We start from the raw sequence: 21,753 nt of genomic DNA, 5'->3' as shown, positions 1-21,753 counted from the left end.
CTCCTGCCCTAGTTCCTGCGTGCTCAGCACTGGCTGCTGCTGTGGGGACAGGGCTCCGTAGCATGACCCTCCAGGGCGGCCGGGGCATGGGCCCTCCCGTGTTCCCGGCCGTTCCCCCCTGCTGCCGGCACTGGAGTGACCCACCGCCTGGTGCGACCGCAGGCCCCTAGCACCTTGGGCCAGTCTGGACCAAGCCCCGTGGGGTCTGGCCCAGTACCAGCTGGGAGACGAGCCTCCCCGGGCAGCGGCGGCAAAGCGCCCTGTGGCACCGTACAGACTAGCAGACGTGTATCGGAGCAGAAGCTTTCGTGGGTGAAGACCCCCTGCGTGGGACGCCTGCATGCACCCCTGTGTTCACCCACGAAGGCTTATGCTCCGCTACGCCTCTCCGCCTGTAAGGTGCCGCGGACCCAAGCGGCTCCCCTGGCAGGAGACCCTACAATAACACAGCAGGGCATGTGACGCCCCCGGGGTGGGGGTACTGGAACGCCCGCGGCCGAGCGCAAAGGGGCGGGGCGAGCGCTCCGCCTCCTCACCATAGAGCGCTGCCTAGAGCGGCTCGGGCCTCGGCATATCGATGGCCAGAGCGGCGGTTCCGCTTCCGGCGGCCTGGCTCGGAGCGGCGGGCGGAGGGAGACGGTTGCCATGAGCTTCCTGAAGCGGTTCCCGCCGCCGGCCGAGGGGGTCCGGCAGCAGCAGCCCGACACTGAGGCGGTGCTGGGAGGTCGCGGGCTGGGCACCGGGACGCTGTACATCGCCGAGAGGTGCGGCCCGGGGAGCCGCTGGGGGGGAGGGGCGAGTGAGGCGCGGCGTCTGGCTGGGGGTGCGATGGGTGGGGCGGGCCCGGGCGAGGAGACCGGGCGGCGGCGCGGGGGGGCGAGACCTGGCCGGGGGTGAGGAGACCGGGCGGCGGGGGCGAGACCTGGGCCCGGGGGGGGGCCTGGCGAGGAGATCTGTGCTGGGGGGCGAGGAGACCTGGCCTGGCGAGACCTGGGCCCGGGGGGGGGCCTGGCGAGGAGATCTGGCCGGGGTGGGGGGGAGGCTGGTGAGGAGACCTGGCCTGGGGGCGGGGTGGGCCCTGGCGAGGAGACGGGCGGCGGCGGGTGGGGTGGGTCGAGACCTGGCGGGGGGGGGCAGGCCCGGGCGAGGGGACCTGGCCGGGGCGGGCCCTGGTGCGGTGGGGCTGCTCTGTTTTCAGACTTCTACTTTCAGAGCTCAGTGCTCTCGCCCCTTTCAGGGTGTTTATCCGAGCAGTAGCGGTCTGCAATAGCGTGTTGGGCATGGAGGCTGTGTTGGGAATCGCGTGGATGCCCAGTGCTGCTCTGGGGATGCTCGCTGTGTGCCTGAAGCCCACTGCTGGCTCAGAGCCTTGTGCCCGCAACCTAGACACAGTGTGGAGCAGCGCTTCCAGCCTGCCAGTCTGCTCCCGGTCCCTCCATCTCTAGGCTCCATCTCTAGGCTATCCCAGGATGTTCTCTCTCGCTCTGGCTAGGGCTCTCTTCTTGGACTCTTGTACAGAGATCTGCTTCTCTGCCTTTCTGTGCACGGCTCTTCCTCATTTAACTGCTGACTATGCCCAGTGCTGTAGAACTGCCCTGGGGAGCTTAGAGACACACTTCTTAAGTAAACTAGAAAAGGAGTACTTGTGGCACCTTAGAGACTGTAGCTCACGAAAACTTATGCTCAAATAAATTGGTTAGTCTATAAGGTGCCACAAGTACTCCTTTTCTTTTTGCGAATACAGACTAACACGGCTGTTACTCTGAAATAAGTAAACTAGCTATCTGTGCTGAAATCCAAGTTATAAACCAGGTAATTGTGCTGCCGTCACTCTGTCCTGAGCAACGTAGCTAAGCCAAGCTAAGTTTAGCTAAGTTTAGGTGTGGTATTTATGCATAATACTGAGTTGCGCCTTTTACTTTGCTTTCAATAGACTTTTGTCTGAGGTCTACACAAATATTTCTCCCTGCTTCCTCATATAGTGTGTTGGGAGGCTTCTACCAGAACCATTTACTAGCAATGAATAGAATGAGCCAGTATGCACTCCAGTTACATTACTGGAGTTCCATAGTGTGGGAGAACCAGGCGCTGCTGAATACAATGAGGCATTAGATCCAAGTACAGACTCAGTGCTTTTACAGCTGTCAACATTTAAAACTTAGGAAAGAAACAGCTTGCCTATCATAATTAGGAAAGTGATTCCCCACCTCATCAAATCCTGTTTCTTCCTGGTGTCCCATAGAAACTCATTTACACTCACTGATGTAAGCTGTATTGATGTTGCATTTGTTATCCTCATCACAACTTCTGGAAGATCTTATTTTATGATGATCTCTTTGTTTTGAAAGATCACAAAGCACTTTACAAACTGAGGTATGGACTATACTCATGGATTGGTGCAGCTACCTCTGGGGTGCAAGATATCAACAGCACATATAGGAGTAAAGGACAGAAAACGAAATGTATCAGAATGTATTAATCCAAGATGAAACTTGTCCAGAACACTTGGATTCACACTCCATCTCTTGTTAAAAAAAAATAAAAATGTTATAGTATCTGTGACCATAAGTTGTCTTATTTTAAACACAAGGACCTGTTAGCATAGTTCTTGGGCCTTTGTTCAGTTCTAAGTGGGATGAGTGCTGCCTACAGTATCTCTTCCATAGATTTTATTGTTTCTGATTTGTTGAACTTCATCTGTAAGGTTGAGTCACATGACTCAGAACTTCTTTGGAGTTGTTTAATTTGACTTATTTTTTTTCCAGTCGCCTCTCATGGTTAGATAAGTCTGGACTGGGTTTCTCTTTGGACTATCCCACCATAAGTTTACATGCTGTCTCCAGGGACCTAAATGCCTATCCATGGGAACATTTGTATGTCATGGTGAATGCCAAATTTGAAGGTATGGTATGTCTGTATTGTTACATACTTTTCTTCCTTCCTTTTGTAGTTCAGTAAACTAACTGAAATGAAAATGGTCTTCCTGTTGGGGTAATTTGTCACTTGAACTGTTCATAATGAACAGTGAGGAAATTGAGATTTAAAAGTGTCAGGCCTTGGGTTTTTTTTTTTGTTTTTTTTTGTTTTTAAATTTTTTATTTTTATTTCAAACACTCTACCCCATTACTTTCCTTTTCTTAAAGGCTGTGCCTTTTCTGGAAGCCTGACTGTACACTTTTACTATTCACATTTTCTACCCTGCCTCTTGACCTGTTAAAATGTATAGCAGGAGAGTATTCTTATTAAACTTCAGATTTTAGTTGTTCCTTCTCTCTTTGTCCTATTTAAACAGAATAAAAACCTGCTTATCTGCTCCTTTGATACTTGTGTTCGTGCCCTTTTCCTCCACTGCTTCTCCTTACTCTACTCCTTCCCTTCCTCTGGGTAGTGAATGGGTGTTTGCATGCCTGCGATTTGAAATTACGCTGGAAGCCTTCATTCAGAATTCTTTCAGGTGTGTAAGAGCAATTCATGGTATGAAGCATATTACTGAATCTTTAAAGCTGTCCCACAGAGGTTTTTAAGAAAACTAAGTCTTATGCTCTTTCTTGTTTCTTCATGATCTAGAAAGGAGACCTGAAAGTGGTGTTTTTTTTTAAACCCCTTTAGAAATACCAGGTTTGATAAGTCTGTCTTTCTCGAGGTGCTTTTGGGGATTTTGGAGCTCTTATATGATGAACTTCTGCTGAAAGGGTAGGGTGTTGTATTCTTTTAACAAAAACATTTTTTCTCCACAACACTCGTCCTTTGCAGTTAAATAAGTGTTAACGAAGACAAACTAAAAGTAAGTTTTAAATAGACTGACTAAAAATCTCTCCTCTTTCCCCACTCTCCAGTCACTTGCTTCAGCTTTCGAACTGTTAAAGATTCTGATGTCATAACTTTACTTGTAATAATGTACTAATAAATACTCTATTTAACAGTCTTCCTGGTTAGACAAGACATGGATTTCTACTTATAAAAAAATGTTTTTGGGCTGAGTCTTTTGTGCTACTTTTATGCATCTTAAAGAAGCAACAGTGTGTGCACAGTTCATATTTTTCGCAAATTTCCTTTTAAAGTCTTTTTTTTTTTTAGTGCTTCCTTAAGAAAGAAGCCCACTAACATCATAATAGGTGCAGGTAGCAAATGAGGAGGGAAAGGAGCAGTTTGGTAGCTAAATTATTAAGTGTCCCAGCTTTGATAATGTCTGTTTACGGTATATTTTAAGGAGCCTATTGCTTGTTAATACAAAAAGACAGTCATTCCACTGAACCTTGTTCAGATAGCGTGTGAGGGAGAAATGGACAATGTATATATTTTTTTATTCAAGTTCTGTAATCCTTCTCTTTCTAACTACGCTTCTTCCAAAATGTTGAGTGAATCTAGGTTAGAGAAAAAGCTTTGTAAACTTCTTGAATTAAATAAATAAATAAATAAATAAGGGTAAGCTCTTAATTTTGGCATTACCACATGGGAACCTAGAGCTGCTTCTACCTGGAGAAAGAACAAGAGTACTTGTGGCACCTTAGAGACTAATAAATTTATTAGAGCATAAGCTTTCGTGGGCTACAGCTCACTTCATCGGATGCATAGAATGGAACATATAGTAAGATTATATATACACACACATGCAGATAAGTTGGAAGTTACCATACAAATTGTGAGAAGCTATTTTATTTATATATTTATATATATATATATATGTATATGTCTTACTATATGTTCCATTCTATGCATCCGATGAAGTGGGCTGTAGCCCACGAAAGCTTATGCTCTAATAAATTTGTTAGTCTCTAAGGTGCCACAAGTACTCCTGTTCTTTTTGCAGATACAGACTAACCCAGCTGCTACTCTGAAATCTACCTGGAGAGATTCCCCTGTGTTGTAACAGCAATTTGGCTATTTTTCCGTGCAAACTCAGGCTACAGTAAATCTTCTATAGCCTGTGGAAACCTGAACAATTAGTTTTCAAGTCCATTCCTGGTATGTAACACCATATTGCTGCTATCTGCTGGTTGGAATTCAGGGCATTAAAGCAAAACCTCACTGCTTCAATTATTGCAGGAATTTCCATGTTTTGTGTAGCGTGGCTGGTTAAGGTCCATAGTATTTTCTCTGGAAGTTTTGTCATACTCCAAGTGAGTTGTGTGTGCCTGTGAGCATCTTTGTGTTTTATAAAGTGGTTAGCATGAGATTGATATAACTGAGAACAGGCAGCTGGGCACCACAATCGCGAGATTTGCCTGCTGATGTCAGCCTGCAAAGTGTTGGGTAGTCTCCTTGAATCCTTTATTTTTGGAGGTAGCCAGTGGACACTCTGCTGGCTTGTTTTGAGTCTTGACATTACTACATTGCAGAATTTCTGGGCTCTGGTGGTACAAGACGCTCTTCATGGAAATGGATGCCTTGCTGGACTTGATCCATATTCCTTTAGAAAATCTGCAGTTCCTGGGATGTGGGCTTAGTTTGTACCCCTATGCTAAACCTTCCAGGTACAAGGCTCCATGTTACAGCCATCTTCCTTATTTTATTTATTTCAGTAGATGTAAAAATGCAGCAGGCCTCTAACACGGATTCTCAACTTCATTGCACTGAGACCCCCTTCTGAAACAGAAATTACTACACAACAGCAGTAGGAGGGGAGACCAAAACCTGAGCCCCATGAGGGGGGCGAGGCAAAGCCAAAGCCTTCCCACCCCAGGTGGGGCGGCAAACCGAAATCCAAGGGCTTCAACCTCGGCAGGCGGCCTGTAACCTGAGCCCCACAGCTGAAGCCCTCGGGCTTCAGTCCCAGGAAGTGGGGCTCGGGCTTCGGCTCAGGGCCCCAGCAAGTCTAACGCCAGCCCTGTGACCCCATTAAAACAGGGTTGTGACCCATTTTGGGATCCCGACCCACAGTTTGAGAACCACTGCTCTAACATGAATCTCTGTAGAGTTTCTCAGCACTGCTTCTTAGTTGTCCAGAGACTTCACTCATAGAAGTCATGAGGCACCCACCCACACCTGCTCCTTGGAGGCTGAGCATGCTTCCTACCCACCACTTCCACCACCTGTGCCTGCCTAGCAAAAGGAGCAGCGAGATCAGAAATCGAACATGGGTTAACTCTGTCGTTACTGGGCCAATCCAAAAAGCTGACTGATTTAATGGGGACTGTATCACAGCACTATAAAATAAACATGGTATATCAAGTAATTACTTACTGTCATTCTTATAATTGGAAATTATCATGCATATAGAGACAAAACCATATTTTGAACACAGTTGTTTTTAGGAAGAGTCTAGGTCAGTTTCCTTGACCAGACTGGACTGTGGTTTCTCTATAACCCTTGATGTTACAGTATAGGGGGAAAAAAATTCCCAATCCCCATTGTTCAGGGAAACTGCTAGACTGGTGAAAACAAGCATTCCCATGTAGATGAGTGTCTTTTTCTATTATCGTTTTAAAGCTATGCTATAGGCTGCATTTAGAAGAAGAGAAACCCTTGCCCCATTGGACACAGAGTGGGGACACTTGCAAAAAAATATGTAAGTATGGTTGTAACTCAGACAGTTGTGATGCTAGCATAGACATGGCCTTAGTCATTTATTTGGGCCTGCCTATACTACAAATAGAAGTAAGGCAAAGGGGCTCAATTACAGTGCTATTCCAGGATATTATGGTGATTGACATCCTATAAATTCCTAAGAGGCAGAGCAGACAAGGGCCTTAGCTATGCTTTGCCTGTGTGTTCTTTATGTGACTTTAGTTCTATTATGGGACACTGGTACTGTTGCTTCATTTTGGAACCAGGTCCCTGATTCTGTTATATATGTAATATGTATGTGCATTAAAAGAACAAGTGGGCCAGAATTTGGGGAAATGCAAACATTTAGATTTCTTTTGAACACTTGAATTCCTTAGAGGAAGAGCCAAAAGAAACTCCCATGGCTGAAGGGGAAGAGGAGGAAGACAGTGATGATGATGATGAACCAATTGCAGAATTCAGATTTGTACCCAGTGACAAATCAGCCTGTAAGTAAAGAAATAAGATAATGGTATAGCTTTTTGTTAAGAGATTCAAAGCTCTTTATGAACACTGAGTTAAGCCATCCTACCCTTTTGAGGTAGGGACTTGACGCATATGGGGAGTTGAGGTACAGAGTGGTCAAGTGACATGACTCCCACTTAGGGTGACCTGACAGCAAGTGTGAAAAATTGGGACAGGAGGTGTGGGGGGGTAATAGGCACCTGTATAAGAAAAAGACCCCAAAATCGGGACTGTCCCTATAAAATCAGGACATCTGGTCACCCTACTCCCACTACCCTTTGGTAACTATTAGACTTCTGCCTTTCTAGAAATAGCCTTAAGTAGATTGTGCTTAATTTATTGTCTGTCTTAGTATCTCAGTTAAGGCTGGGATGTGTTGGGCAGTCAGTTTTCAATGAGTATTCTAGTACAGTTGCAGTTTGTAGCTGAATAACATTTCTAAGAATACCCAGACTATATCTGATGAATAATAATTCTGAGAATAACCAGACTACATGTCTGCAACTCCTAATTCATCTACAATGCCATTTTACTAGTGTAACAAATGTGTTCATTAACTACTGTTAGTTTAATCTCTCTTGTGGCAGTCTTTCCATACCTCTAACAACTTCCATTGCCGATTTCTGAACCTCTTCTAGTTCCCCTCTGTCTCTTCTGAGATACGGTGACAATATATGAACACAACATTCTGGGTGAATGAGTGCCCTTGATCTATGGAAAGTGATTTCAGTATTTTTCTGTCATTCCTTATATGTCCCAACATTGTTTTTCTTTCTTGACTGCTGCAAATTGGGATGAAATTTTCTGTAGGGGTGAAACCTAGGCTTTCTTTTTGGGTATTTACAGTGAGTCTAAACTCAAAAATGCATAAGTGCAGGGAAAAAGGTTTACAGTGTGCCTATTCTCCTAGTTTTTTTATGTGTCTCTGGCATTCCTTGGTCGTCTTCTGTCTTGACTAAAGAGAATTTTGTGTTGTATGCAAATGTTGTTCTCCGCCTGTCCACTTTCAGATCATTCAAAAATATATTAACCTCCCTGCCCAGTATGGGTTCCTGGGGCACCCTGCTGTTAACTTCTTGCCATGCTGGAAACTGACCTTTTATTCCTACTCTGTTCTGTGTCTCAGATGATTTCTAATCCATGACAGAACTTTTATCTCTCATCCCTGTGATGACTTTAGAGACTATCAAGGGAAATATCTAAAAAGCAGTAACTTAATTTGCTTGCGAGTTTGTAATCTTAGTATAGTGTAACTTTTAATTTTAATTCAGTGGCTGCTTTAGTGAAGGAGAATTCCTATTTTCTTCGCTCTCTGATCTCCTCTCCCACCCCAGAACCTCCTGAGTGCTGTCATGGTGTATTGGGGTGGGGGGGGTTCTGTTACTCTGCCCTTTCACCACTCCTGGATGCTGCCATGTATGTGATGAAGACCCCTCCCAGTCTGAAGACTTAAATTTACTATCCATCCTTTTTTAGGGGCAGATATTTAGTGTTTGGTTAAAACAAGTATCTTTGTCACGTCCCTACTAATGTATAACTGCTCTAGGATTTATTTTGGGGAAGTTCTATGGTCTGTGTTACACAGGAGGTCAGACTACATGATCACAATGGTCCCTTCTGGCCTTGGAATGTGTCTATAGAGCTGTTTTGGCCATTCACCAATGGGAGAATTCTGTGTGATTTGTTTTTACAGTGGAAGCTATGTTTTCAGCAATGTGCGAATGCCAAGCCCTACACCCAGACCCTGAAGATGAAGATTCAGACAATGATTACGAAGGGGAGGAGTATGACGTGGAAGCCCATGGTTAGTGATAAGCTACCATTTAAATTCCTACCAACTTTTGTGTATCTGGAGCCTGTCTTAGAAGGCCTTTCTCAGGTTAAGAATTGTGTCTATTGTATTTTTAGAAGAAGTTCCTTGGCTGTTACTGGTGGTATCTACATTTTAAAAATGTAAATAATTTTTTATATTGTACTTCTGGGGCGTAGAAGCTCAGAAATGAGCAGAAAATCACTAATTGGACTGTAGCGTGTTAGTTGGAGTTCAGCAAAAATCCAAACACAGCCTTGTTTGTATTCTCAGAAGCATCAAGACACTGACAGCAGCCTTCCCAGTCAACAAGCTAATGTGATTTCAACACCTACCCTATGGCTTGGTCACTTGAACACAATGTGTAGTGGACTGTTAGTTTACACACACTCTTAGAGTCCCTTGATAGCACCACACTAGCTTTCTCTACTTGACCTGTCTAGCAGCTCTCCTCTGATTCAGGCTCCTCCTGCTTCCAGAGGTATGACCTGCAACTTGCTTTGCTGGAGATGGGATTCTACGTGGCAATAACTGCTAGGTGGTTCCAGCCATGTTGTGGAAGAGTCAGTGGTAAAAGGTCCTGATTCAGCAAAGCACTTGCTTAAAATAAAGCATTTGCTCATGTAAATAATGCCAATTGAAGTCTGGTCCAGAAATGGTAATAAAGGGAACTTTCAGGGAGTGTGTGTGTGATTGAAGCACAGAACGGGAAAGGTAGGTTCTGTTCTCCACTATTACACAGTTTTCCTGGAGAGCTTGGACAACTGATTTCTGTTTCCTCCTTTGTATACCAGGAAGTATTATTCCTAACTATTTTGTAAAGTTTCTAGCAGTTTGAAGTTTATTATAAGCTCGGTTTAAGTGACTTTTCTTGGATCACATAGGAACTTTGTGGCAGAGACTGGGATAAAATTAACTTCTCCAGGACAGCATTCAACGGCCTTAACCATGAGACCATCCTTTCTCTTCCTGAAATCCCCCTGCCTCATTCACTACACACCTTCCAACTTCTGCAACAAGGGAAGTGGGGCCCCTACAGACCACAGTCTCCTTCAATACACAACTCTGATTCATTCCCTGAACACCGTTAATCCTGTGCATCTTGTGTGGGGAGATATGTGGTCATATAATTAAAGATTGTACTAGAATCCAAATGTGCAAGGGGCTGAACTAAGGTTGCACAGGCCCCCTGGTTCTGGGATTTCCTAAATGTTGAGTGTTCGACTTTGCAACCTTACTGTTCTCTTAACATATTTTGTATGTAAAATGTAATTAAATGGCAAAAGACTTTAACACAGGGTTATGGTTGCCCAGAGATAGCTTGTGCTCTTTCCAAATGCTGAGTTCAGCAAAACTCAAACTTCTGAAAACAAGGACATACAGCATTAAGGTAAATGCCCACACAATTTAACTCTGCTCCCCTGGAGTTGGTTTTAGTCCCTGGGAATTTTATGCATTTACTGTTTTAGGTGTAACTGTATTGAATCAGGGAGGAATAAGTCAAAGCAGATTGGAAGAGCAATGATTGTGATATGAGGAGATCTGGAGCTGAGTCCCCCCATGTGTGTGGTCACAGGAAATATACCTCGAGGTCTGCATTGTTTCAGTGAAGAACTGTGTAGGTTGTGTTAGCAACAGGGCACTGGGGCCTTTTTTTGCCCTGGGTATTGTCAGTAGTGAGATAGGGTACGAGAACAGTCTGGATTTAATGAGGAGTAAAGGAGAGTGTAGGTGGAGATGGTATTCTGTGAGTGAGTGGGAAGGGGTTATAAAATGGTATGAAATAGTTGTTAAATTTTACAGGTGTGGTATTCTGTCAGGGGAGTAGGCTCAGTGTTTGAGCGTATGGCAAGTGCAGGTAACGCCTGTCGTTTAGAGTGAGAAGGCAGTGTGTATTCTGGGTGTATTGGGGCATCGCTGAAAGAGGGCAGAGTTAAGGTAGCCTGGGCAATTACCTTACACTCTCTTTCCTAGTTTTCAGAAGTTTGAGTTTTGCTGAACTCAGTATTCAGGAAGGGCATGAGCTATCACTGGGCAGCCTTAACTCGTGCTAGTGAATTTTTTGCCATTTAATTTCCTATTTTTTTAAATAGAGAAATGTTGTGGGTAAGCATTAGTGGTCATTCAGGCAATTGTAGTTCTCACCAAGGTTTGCAGTTTGTATGCAGCTGTGGCTAGGTAATAATCAAAAGACCTAGCTTTTATGCAGTGCCTTTCATCAGTAGATCTCAAACAGCTTCACATCCTTATCCCTATTTTACAGTTGGGAAACTGAGGCATGGAGAGATGAAGTGACTTGCCCAAGGTCACCAAGCAAGCTAGTGGCAGAGCTAGGGATAGTCCCTGTCCAGTGGTCTTTCCACTAGGCCACATGGTTGCCATGTGATTCTGCAGTGCTCCTCCCCCTCCTACATGTTTTGTTATAGTGGAGTGGGGAGGTGGGCAAGGCTGGCAGCTGCGGAGATGAAGGGGCAGGGCCAGAGCTGGATGGGAAGAGCCCTGGTTCGGCACGCAGCGGCTGGACTCTCCCAGGCAGCCTCTGGCCACGCTGCTTGCCTGGGACGTGCAGGGGGACTGGAGCAGAGCCCCTCTCCTCTGCCAGGTAATGTGAGATGGGGAGAGTGCGGGGGTCCTGGACTGGAGGCGGGGCAGGGATGAGTCACTTGGGGGGCGGGGATGAGTCACATGGGGAGGTCACGTGCCCCCCTTTAGCTGGTGCCCCCTTTGTGTCCCTCTCACTAGTTGCCTCTGACAGGTTTCCTTTGAGGACAAGAAGTGAGAAGTCGGATGCGGAGTAATCTTTTTGTGAAATGTGTTCGCCCAGGGGAGATAGTGGTTTTTGTCTTTTACCATGTGTTTTATATGGTTATCACCATAACTTTAAGCATGTGAGAAAAGATTGGTGTGTGTCTCCTTCTCCCTGCCCCACCATTCCCCACAATGTGTAGCTTCCCCTCCTCCCCCCCCGCCAACACTTCCAATTCCCCTCCCCTTCTCATGAAACCATTAGTTAGCAAGGAGCAACTTTTTACAGTGCAGTCTTCTTCCCTATGCTGCAGCTTGCTGGAGGGCTGCATGCTACCTGGGTTATGTAGCCCCAGCTGCATGCTGAACTGGGCAGTCACTCCCACTAACCTACCTCCAGTTGGGACTCCTGCCCCTGCCTCAGCCAGACTTTGCCAGCCGTACCTTGAGTCCACCCAGTTCACACCACCTCCAAACCATTCCCCTCCCCGATATGCATCACTTGTGTGTGGGATGGGAGGGCTGGCCACAGTGTATCTTCACTATTCTTTTTCTGGATTCTTATTTAATGTTATCTTCATTCCCCGCACATCAGACCCCAGTTCATATGGAGGGGCAGAGAAAGGGGCTCAGACACCCTAAGTGGAGCAGGGTGTCCCAGATTCCAGAATATGTAGCAGGCAAGCAGAGGTCTCAAACCGCTGCAGAGGGATTAGGGGTCTCTAGATCTCAGCACACACACACACAGAAGGGGAGAATTCAGGGCTGATATGAGCTCCTCCTTGAACCCCCAACTTCTGCTACCCTATGTAGTAGAATCATGGAAATGTAGGGTTGGAAGGGACCTAGAGAAATCAAGTCCAACCCCCTGTGCTGAGGCAGGACCCAGTAAATTCACACCATTCTTAACACGTGTTTGTCCAACCAGTTCTTAAAAGCCTCGACTGATGGGGGATTCCACAACCTCCCTTGGAAGCCTATTCCAGAACTTAGTTTTTCCTAATGTCTCACCTAAATCTCTCTTGCTGCAGATTAAGCCCGTTACTTGTTCCATCTTCAGTGGACACGGAGAACAATTGATCACCATCCCGTTTATAACAGCCTTTAATATATTTGAAAACTGTTATGAGGTTCCCCCCCCTCAGTCTTCTTTTCACAAGACTAAACGTGCCCAGTTTTTTTAACCTTTCTTCACAGGTCAGGTTTTCTAACCCTTTTATCATTTTTGTTGCTCTTCTCTGGACTCTCTCCACTTTGTCCACCTTTCCTCAAGCATGGCGCCCAGAATTGGACACAGTACTCCAGCTGGGGCCTCACCAGTGCGAATAGAGCAAGACAGTTACCTCCCATTCCTCGCATATGACACTCCTGTTAATACACCCCAGAATGATATTAGCCTGTTTTCCAACTGCATCACATTGGTAACTCACATTCCATTTGTGACCCACTGTCGCCACCAGATCCTTTTCAGTGGTGGTACCACCTAGACCGTTATTCCCCATTTTGTAGTTGTGCATTTTTTTTTCCTTCCTAAGTGAAGTACTTTGCACTTGTCTTGTATTGAATTCATCTTGTTGAATTCCGACCAATTCTCCAGTTTTTTCAGAGTTGTTCTGAATTTTAATCCTGTCCTCCAAACTGCTTGCAACCCCTCCCAGCTTGGAGTCATCTAGATTTTATAGGCATACCCTCCACTCTGTTATCCAAGTCTCTAATAAAAATATTGAATAGTACTAGACCCAAGACTGACCCCTACAGGACCACATCTTCCCAGTTTGACAGTGAGCCATTGATAACTACTCTCTGAGTACGGTCTTTCAACTAGTTGTGCACCCACCTTATAGTAATTTCATCTAGACCATATTTCCCTAGTGTGCTTAAGCTTTACTAAAATCAAGATATATCATGTCTACTGCTTCTCATCTGCTAGGCCAGTAAACCCTGTCAAAGAAGGAAATTGGATTAGTTTGTCCATCCTGTCCTATCTTCTCCCCTCCCACTCCAGTTAATCCCTAAATAGATTTATGGAATGTAGGTCCATCAGTGGCTTTTAGCCAGGATGGGCAGGGATGGTGTCCCTAGCCTCTGTTTGCACAACAGGAAATGGATCACTTGATGATTACCTAGTCTGTCATTCCCTCTGGGGCACCTGGCATTGGCCACTGCTGGAAGACAGGATACTGAGCTGGATGGACCTTTGGTCTGACCCAGTATGGCCGTTCTTATGTTCTGACCCCTTCCCTCTGAGATGAGTCCCCCAAGCCTTCTTCCCTCCTCTACCATCCATTCCCATTTATCTTCTGCCCTTGCTGTAGACCCAAACGTCACTTCCCATATTACCAACTACTTTCGCACCCTTAATCACAACTCCCCTCCCAGTGAGCATTTGTGTGTGTAATTTATTTTCTTTTCAAATATGGTTTCAGCATCTTCTGAATATTCTGGTGTACTCAGATTACATTTTTCCAAAATAATAATTAAAAAACAACTTAATGAATATTTGGGAAAAATTTTTGTTCTCAGATTTCTGCCCAAGTTGCAGGCTCAGGGCAGTGTTAATAGGCCCCCTGAGATGTTCTCCGCTGAATACCCTATGGAGTTGAATACAGCCTGAAACAATAGCTCTGAGACTTGTGAACGGCTCCATTCATGTCCATGGATGTTCTTTTCCCCACTCCCCAGTGCCCATTCCCAGCTTTTCATGCCAGTCTCAGCAGTGTTGTCTTAGTATCTGTTCTGAGCATGCCCATTCTAAGCCCATTTCCATCCAGAGAGGCAGGGCTTCCTCAGATCCCAGCTCACATGGGGAGGGACGGGGGGGTTAGACCTTCATAGATGTGCTGAGGTGCCTTAAATACTGGCGCACAAACAAGGGAGAAGAGAGTGGGGCGCAAACAACTCTGGGATGCAGGAGACCAAGATCGCAGCTCACACTGGTGGGGCATGCAGCAGGGGCTCAGACCCCCTCCCAGTAAGGCAAGCCCCTGCAGAACCTGGCTCCCATGCGGGGAGCTGAAAGAGGGGGGTCAGACTCTTCTCACCCCTAATCCTTCCACTTCACCACCCTCTAAAATGCAGCTCCCTTGCCATCACGTATTTGCATATCTAATTGTTTTGCCAAAATACATTTTCCCAAAAATTAATATCTGACCGACAGATTTTAGCAATATGCCATCCAGCCTCTTCTAGTCTCTGCCCCATGCTCTGTAATTTCATTAGCATCTCATTTAGCATACGATGGTTTTGATGTGCTACAGTACAGTAACAAAATCTTTGTCAAATAAAGTTTTAATGTGATTTTCCCCAATGGGCTGGTGGTTGCCAGGGTAACCCTTGATTGTCTGAGATCCTGGTGCAAGGATCTGCACCCTTGTTTGATCTCTATCTGTAAGGACAAATCAGTTGCCAGGATGTCAACTTTAAAAAAAAAAAAAAAAAAGAGAGAGAGAGAGAGAGGCTGGGTTTTTTATTTTTTTATATGGGGGAGACCTGTATTTAGGGAACCCCTTGGTCAAATGTCCCCAGATTTGGTCTACTAATGGAAACCTGTGCTCTCATGAGGCACTGCAAATTTCAAGGCAATCTGAGTAACTGTATTGAATTTAGAGCACTTAAAAGATTCAGGCTTTAAACAGAAATCTGGTCTGAACCTTAACTATAGCAGGGCTGTCATCTGCTATAATGCCTTGCAGGAGCATTGAGGAGAAGTGTATTGATTGAAGTACGTTGAGATCTGCAAATGAAAGTGCAAAATGCTGTTCATTAGAGAGTTCTTTTAAAAGCATTTTAGACAGTGTATGGATTTCTTTCTAAATGGTCTGTTGTTTTCATCAAGAGATCCTGCTGTGTAGTCAATGCTAGTGAATCCTTTTCAGTTTGACTCTTACTATTGGTTTAAAAATAGCCTACCTGGTTAATAAATAAGTACACGTTACCTGATCCCTGTCCGGAAATATCTTTTTTTAAGGTGGTTTAGTATCTTATAATTTCATATCTGCTAAATACAAATTTGTCTTTGCAGAACAAGGACAAGGCGATATCCCTTCCTTCTACACATATGAAGAAGGGTTGTCACACTTAACTGCAGAGGGTCAAGCCACTTTGGAGAGATTAGAGGGCATGTTAGCTCAGTCTGTGAGCAGCCAGTACAACATGGCTGGAGTGCGAACAGAAGATTCAGTGAGAGAGTTTGAAGGTGAGACGTGCCCCTTTCCACCAGACTACAGGTAGTGAGGTTTCTTGACCCCTGCTGCATGCAGCTTTATGTGGCAGTAGCAATGGTGAAATTGGCTTGTGAGCAATAATATCATAAACTTCTGTGTGTGTTTGGGAAAAAGAAGCCGGTTTCATGGTATAGACAGTGAGTAATAACATTATTTGAAACATTAAGAAAAATTACATTGGTGTGTAAGTATTTCCATTATCATTTAAAATACCTATTTTGTAGGTCGATCACTGTTATACGCTTTGTGAATGCAATCTTAGCAACCTGGAGACAAATATTAGAAAACATGGGGGAAAAGCTGTGGGCTATTAGCCATTTAATCTTTAAAGGGTAGTACCTCTTGCTTTTTCCCTGGGTCAGAAATGTGCAGTGTGTGTGTCAGAATATAGGCTTGCACCAGTTCAGGTAAGGTTTTTAGAATTTCTAAATCGGGGGTGGGCAAACTTCTTGGCCTGAGGGCCACATCGGGGTTGTGAAACTGTATGGAGGGCCAGGTAGGGAAGGCTGTGCCTCCCCAAACAGCCTGGCCCCTGCCCCCTAACTGCCCCCTAACTGCCCCCCTCAGAACGTCCAACCCCCCCTGCTCCCTGTCCCCTGACTGCCCCGACCCCTAACCGCCCCCCGGGATCCCACCACCTATCCAACCCACCCCACCCCGACTGCCCCCCATGCTCCCCAAACTTCCACCCCATCCAACGGCCCCCTGACTGCCTCCCGGGACCCTCTGCCCCTTACCCAACCCCCCGTCCCGACTGCGCCCCTGCCCCCCGAACCTCCACCCCATCCAACTGCCCCCTGACTGTCCCCCGGGACCCTCTGCCCGTTACCTAACCCCTTTTGAAACATTCTGTGAAACTTTGTCCTTAGCCCATCCTTTTTGTAGCCGAGCACAGCACTGTGGTAACTGGGTACGTGTGACGGGTTGCAATAAGAGACCCAGCCGAGTGACAACTCTATTTAGCGTTACCTTTGCATTTTCTTTCCTTTTTTATAGGTTAACTTAGTGTATATTTTTAATCCACAAACTTGTGGAACATTACATTTGTATTAAAATGTTTTTATATGATCTCATTTGTTCTTGTGAAATCTCCCTTCATCTCAAAGTTCAGTCTGGATTTTGAACCCAAAATTCTGGATGTTGGAAATAAAATGGACCGTGTATGGCACAGCTTGGACCTGTTCTGAGCAAGCTTAGTAGCCTTCCTGGATCTTGTTGGCTGTTGCTCTGTTCTTGAAGAGTGGGTTGGGTTGGGGTTTGCTTAGTTCCATGATAGATCCTTGGCTGCTGATCTTCTGAATTTAGCTGCAGTGTCAAGAAATCTCAGAAAAAATGACTAATCCTGACTTTGCTCAACATGATGGCTTTACATGGGAGACTAATGAGCGTGGTCAGACGTTCTCAGAACAGGCCCTAGATTGATTTTTATTTGAGACTAAACTACTTCATATACACCTGCAATGTTATGCTTTCTAATCACGTGTCCATCTCAGTTGCAGGGGTCTAATGTTCAAATCTGTGAAACAAATAAGGGTCTTGCTTTTTAAAAAAAAGTTTTCTTAGGAGAGTAATAGAAACTGCAGTTTAACAACCTTGCATCTCTTTATAACATGCAATTTAGTGACTTATTATTATCTGACTGACGTTTTTAAAAGGGGTATTGCTAAGAGTAGGTGAAATAGGTCTGGGGAGTTGCTGTGTTTTCAACTTGCCTAGAATACTGTCAACACAATATTAGTATCTCCTGCATCACTAATCTCTCACCAGCAGAGGGCACTGACTTTGTCACATTGTGTTCAGCTTGTGAGTGCTGCAGTATTTCATTGCCTTGACTTTGTTTTCAGATGGGATGGAGGTGGACACAGCACCAGTGGTTGCAGGGCAGTTTGAAGATGCAGAAGTTGATCACTGAGGAGGTTGGATGCTGCTGTAAGCTTAAACCTTTAGTTTTTTTTCTGCCTTCAGTGTGAGGTTCTTCAATCCTGCAGAGCCGTATGCTTTTGTAGTTCGATGAATTGAGAATTGACCATAAGTCCCTGTGTTAAATTACTTTGGAAACCATTGAGAGTTCTGTGAATAAACCAGGGATTGTATCTTCTAGTAAAAGAAGAAATACAGCAACTTTGAAAAAAAAATAACAGTGTTTATCAAAACTCTGGAAACTAGTTAAACTGTAAAATGAACAGCCAGATCAGGTTAAATTACCTTCTTATTCAGGCACTGACCTTACACACTTCAAAGAAAGGTAGATTAGGCTGTTGGTAGATCTAGATCCTTGGGTCACGTGAATTGTCTGATCTCATGAAGTCTCTTGGAAGCTACACAAGTACTGGGTCTGTTGCTGGGAAGTTATTGTCCCTGGTATCTATTGTTTTCCCCCTTAACATACAAGATTTGTCAGACTGTTCAAGGGGGTAGAACTCTGTGGCAAGTCTATCTCTTATTTTACTGTGGGTGGCACAGGACTTCTTTCTTAGTGGAGGTGTCATTGAAAGCTTTCAGCTTTGGAGCAGGTCTAGAAAAAAGTCTTTATGTCCCCTCTTCTGCAATGTCACCCTTCCTGTCTGTTTGATCTTAGTGGGATAACAAAGTGTGCCAGTATTTCCCAGGAGGGAGGGGCGGCGGGCAGGCAGGTAGCAGTTTAATCTGGGAAAAGATGAGAAGAATTGACTTCTGACACATACAGATTCTGCACTGGGCTTGTACAGTTCCATTAAAGTTGCCTGTCTTCCAGCTTCTGCAGCAGCTGTTGAGGTGGCCAGCCACAGGAGCAGCTTACACGTGCTGGCAGCAGTGCATAGGCTTTAGCATCTCTGGCCTGCTCAACCCAGAAGAGCACAAAATCCTGCCTCAAGAAGCCACCATTAGACAGCCTCACTCCAAGCAACGTGTCACCCTTTGGGGAGCGGGGGGAAAAAGGAGAGGAACAGCAAACTAACCGAAAGTTAGTGCAAAAAATGGCTGAAAAAGGACAAGTGAAAATGAATCAAAAATAATTGTTAGCAAGTGTAGGAAGCAGGCAGGCAGCTGTCTCAACAGGGGTTGCACAAGGGGGAGGCTGGGAATCACTATGGGGTGCTGGTGTGTGGACAGTCAGTACATATGTGGCTTTCCCACCCTCTTCTCCCCTGCTACTACTTATTCTTCCTGTGTGCTGCTCCTTGTACATCTGACTCAGCTCTTCCTACTATCTGGGGGCTTTTGAATGTCCCCCTGGTCACATACTGATCCTGGGAGGCTTGGCCCTGAAGTAAGCTTTCATTCTCTTTCTTCTTTGCTGTAGGGACTCGGGCTCTGCCTCCCTTACTCTTTGCCACTCAGAGGTCTGTAACAGAGCCCTGCCACCCTCCTGAAGCAATGAGTGGTTCAAAGAGGAGCTATTACGGGTACATCAAGATTCTTGTCACTCTTCCATCTATGTCCAGATTCCTCGCTCTGTATCAGGGATACCCATGGCATCTGCACCTTGAAGAGATCCGCTCTTATTACCATAGAGATGGAGTTCTGAGAGCTGTGTTTTCCCTCCAAGGGCTATCAACCCATGGATTAAGAATCCATCTGCCACATCTAAAGGCAGGTTTCCTTTGTGGTGGTAATATCACTGCAACCACGCTACTTTCTGTACTAACATTACCACCAAATGGTCACACTGTAAGCTGAGCTGGGTCAGGCTGGGTTAGCAGTAGAATTGGAGGCATCTAAGGACGCCTAGGAAGTGGTATTGTAGGGCTTATGGGTTGTTGGGTTTTTTGGGGGGAGGGGGGCGGTGGTGGTGGTAAAGCTCTGTGTAGATGTCCAAAAATCGGGGGGAGGGCGGGTGTCGGGGCTTTCTCTTTGTATACCTTCATAGTGCTATTTGAAACAGTACTAAATGAAAGCACCCTAGGGAACTTTTAGTTTACATGGAACAATTAATGTGCAATACATTTGTGTGCTTTAGAAATCACCCCCCACCTCCCCCGCCCGCCAAGTCTGCATTAGTGCTCTGTGAAGACTAGCCCTTAGGTAGAAGCCTGGGAGTAGGGACTATATAAACAAACTGCACTGGGAAGGGGGTGAAGTCAACACAGATTGGGTAACCAGTTCTGGTGTGTGTTGGATAAACACTGATTTAATTTTTTTGTATCCGGGTGTTTTATTGATGTTTATCAGTTAAAACCTAAAATGAGAAGCCTTGTGTATTGGTAATGCTTTTGCTGGCAAAGCACCTAGCATATGTTATGTTATAATATCTTCAGTTGGCGGTTCTCTTCCTGAGTCTACACTATACATGCCCCAGAATGTTACAGAACTTGGTGTTGCTGGTGTTAATTGGTTTTGCTATTCTTTGCTTCCTGTCCTAACCTCTGTTGCTGTGCAGTTAACCAGCTGCTCCAGTTCAGTGGTGGATAAAGTGATGTGTGTATGTAGTGCTAAGTATTACGTCACTTCCTAAAGCACTTGAGAGCCTTTGGTATGAAAAGCCCTATAATGAATGGGCCACCAGGTTGGTTTGCTGATGTAATTTTAACCAAGTTCAAAACACAAGAAATTATAAAATAACTCCCAAGTAATCACAGAATCCATGTGACGAACAAACAGCTCTTTGTCTCTGCTAATCACCGTGCTAACAAGTTTTTGGCATGTAGGTTACTGTAATAAAGAGGAAGTTTACTGAGATTTTCATAGTACGCTATGGAGCAAATCATTTTAGATTTAATTCTTTTTAGTTTCATTAACATTGCAAGCAGACTGAGCAAACAATCTGCAGGAACATCACGTCCCAGTGATCCTTTAGAAAGCAAGGAACCACCATGCCTCTGAAGTGACACCATCATGTGAAACTAACGTTGCATGTCCCTGTTCATTACGCAAATGAGATGTCACAGTTGCCTGAGGAAGCTCTTGGAGACTTTTTGATGATAAAAGTGTGAAATTTGTGCTTCGTCTTGTCAAGAGTAGTTTTTTATTTATGCCACTTACAAAAGTTCACATTTTATTCAAACAATTTTGTATATATGAAACTGGCAGTTTGGTGATATTGATTTTTAAAGCAGTAGTATGTGTATACAGCCTGATTTTCCAGACCAGCTGGCCACTCAGAACTCCCCCTGAAGTCCGTGTGAGCTGCAGGTGCCCAACCCTTCTGAAAATCCGGCCCAGGACATGTTGAGAGTGAATAGTTATCCCAGGCTGTTGTGAGCAGCTGTTCAGAGACTTCTTTGTAAAGATTATTAACCTCATTAACGCCAATTATCTAAACCCCATGTCTTGTATCTTTCAGATTCCTCTCCTGGCACTTCCAGAATAAGCTGTAAAACTGAAGGCATTGCAGTGACTATTGGGAATTAACCTCTTTAATAACTTCTCTATTAATGACCTAAGCATGGACATCCATGTTTGTAAATGCTTTTATAGATGTGCTTAAAACAGAGTTTGATATTTCTGTGACCACCGTGGGGTTTTTATTTAAAAGATAAAAACAATAACTCCTCTTATCTAATGCTTGAATGGGGCTAATCATGGCTCGTTTCTAGGAAGCCTTTGTAGGAATTCTAGGAATTAAGAAACAAAATTGTAATTAGAACAGAATTCTAGGTTGTCCTAGAATTTGTCCATATTGTTGTATCTGTTTATCCACTGAGTCAGCCATGTATGATAGAAACAGGAGTTTGGTAAAGAAAAGTAAAGTCAGCTGAGGATGCAAAGCAAAACTAACTAAATTTTTAGCCCTCCAAGTAACTAGCTTTATCTATTCAGATCTTTTGTCTGTCACTTTTTACTGACAGAGTCTGGGTAGGGGAGAGGGTAGAGTGAAGTCCCACAGATGAGACTTGTTTTGTCTCTTTGTAATAAACATTAACAAAATTGTTTAATAAACTTAGACTTTTGTATCTCACAATCCAAGCTTGCGTTGCAACCTTCAATCATTTTCTTTGGAAGACTCATTTAGTTGCTCAGGGCTCTTTTTGGGCAGTTCTTATT

The 21,753-nt window shown here is 44.7% G+C and overlaps 1 protein-coding gene across 1 annotated transcript; it reads left to right on the top strand.

Annotated features, from left to right (window-relative positions):
• Positions 1-593: 593 nt before the first annotated feature.
• On the top strand, positions 594-21,670 carry CLNS1A (chloride nucleotide-sensitive channel 1A). Its single transcript, XM_084649167.1, has 7 exons — positions 594-764; positions 2,766-2,902; positions 6,885-6,995; positions 8,705-8,815; positions 15,588-15,761; positions 17,634-17,718; positions 21,053-21,670. The coding sequence occupies exons 1-6, from the start codon at positions 646-648 to the stop codon at positions 17,699-17,701; spliced, it is 720 nt and encodes a 239-aa protein (XP_084505293.1). The 5' UTR covers positions 594-645; the 3' UTR covers positions 17,702-17,718; positions 21,053-21,670.
• Positions 21,671-21,753: the final 83 nt, after the last annotated feature.

Source organism: Lepidochelys olivacea (assembly GCF_965140295.1).
Source record: "Lepidochelys olivacea isolate rLepOli2 genome assembly, chromosome: 1".
Taxonomy (NCBI): domain Eukaryota; kingdom Metazoa; phylum Chordata; order Testudines; family Cheloniidae; genus Lepidochelys; species Lepidochelys olivacea.
This window is presented reverse-complemented; position numbering and strand designations above follow the sequence as displayed.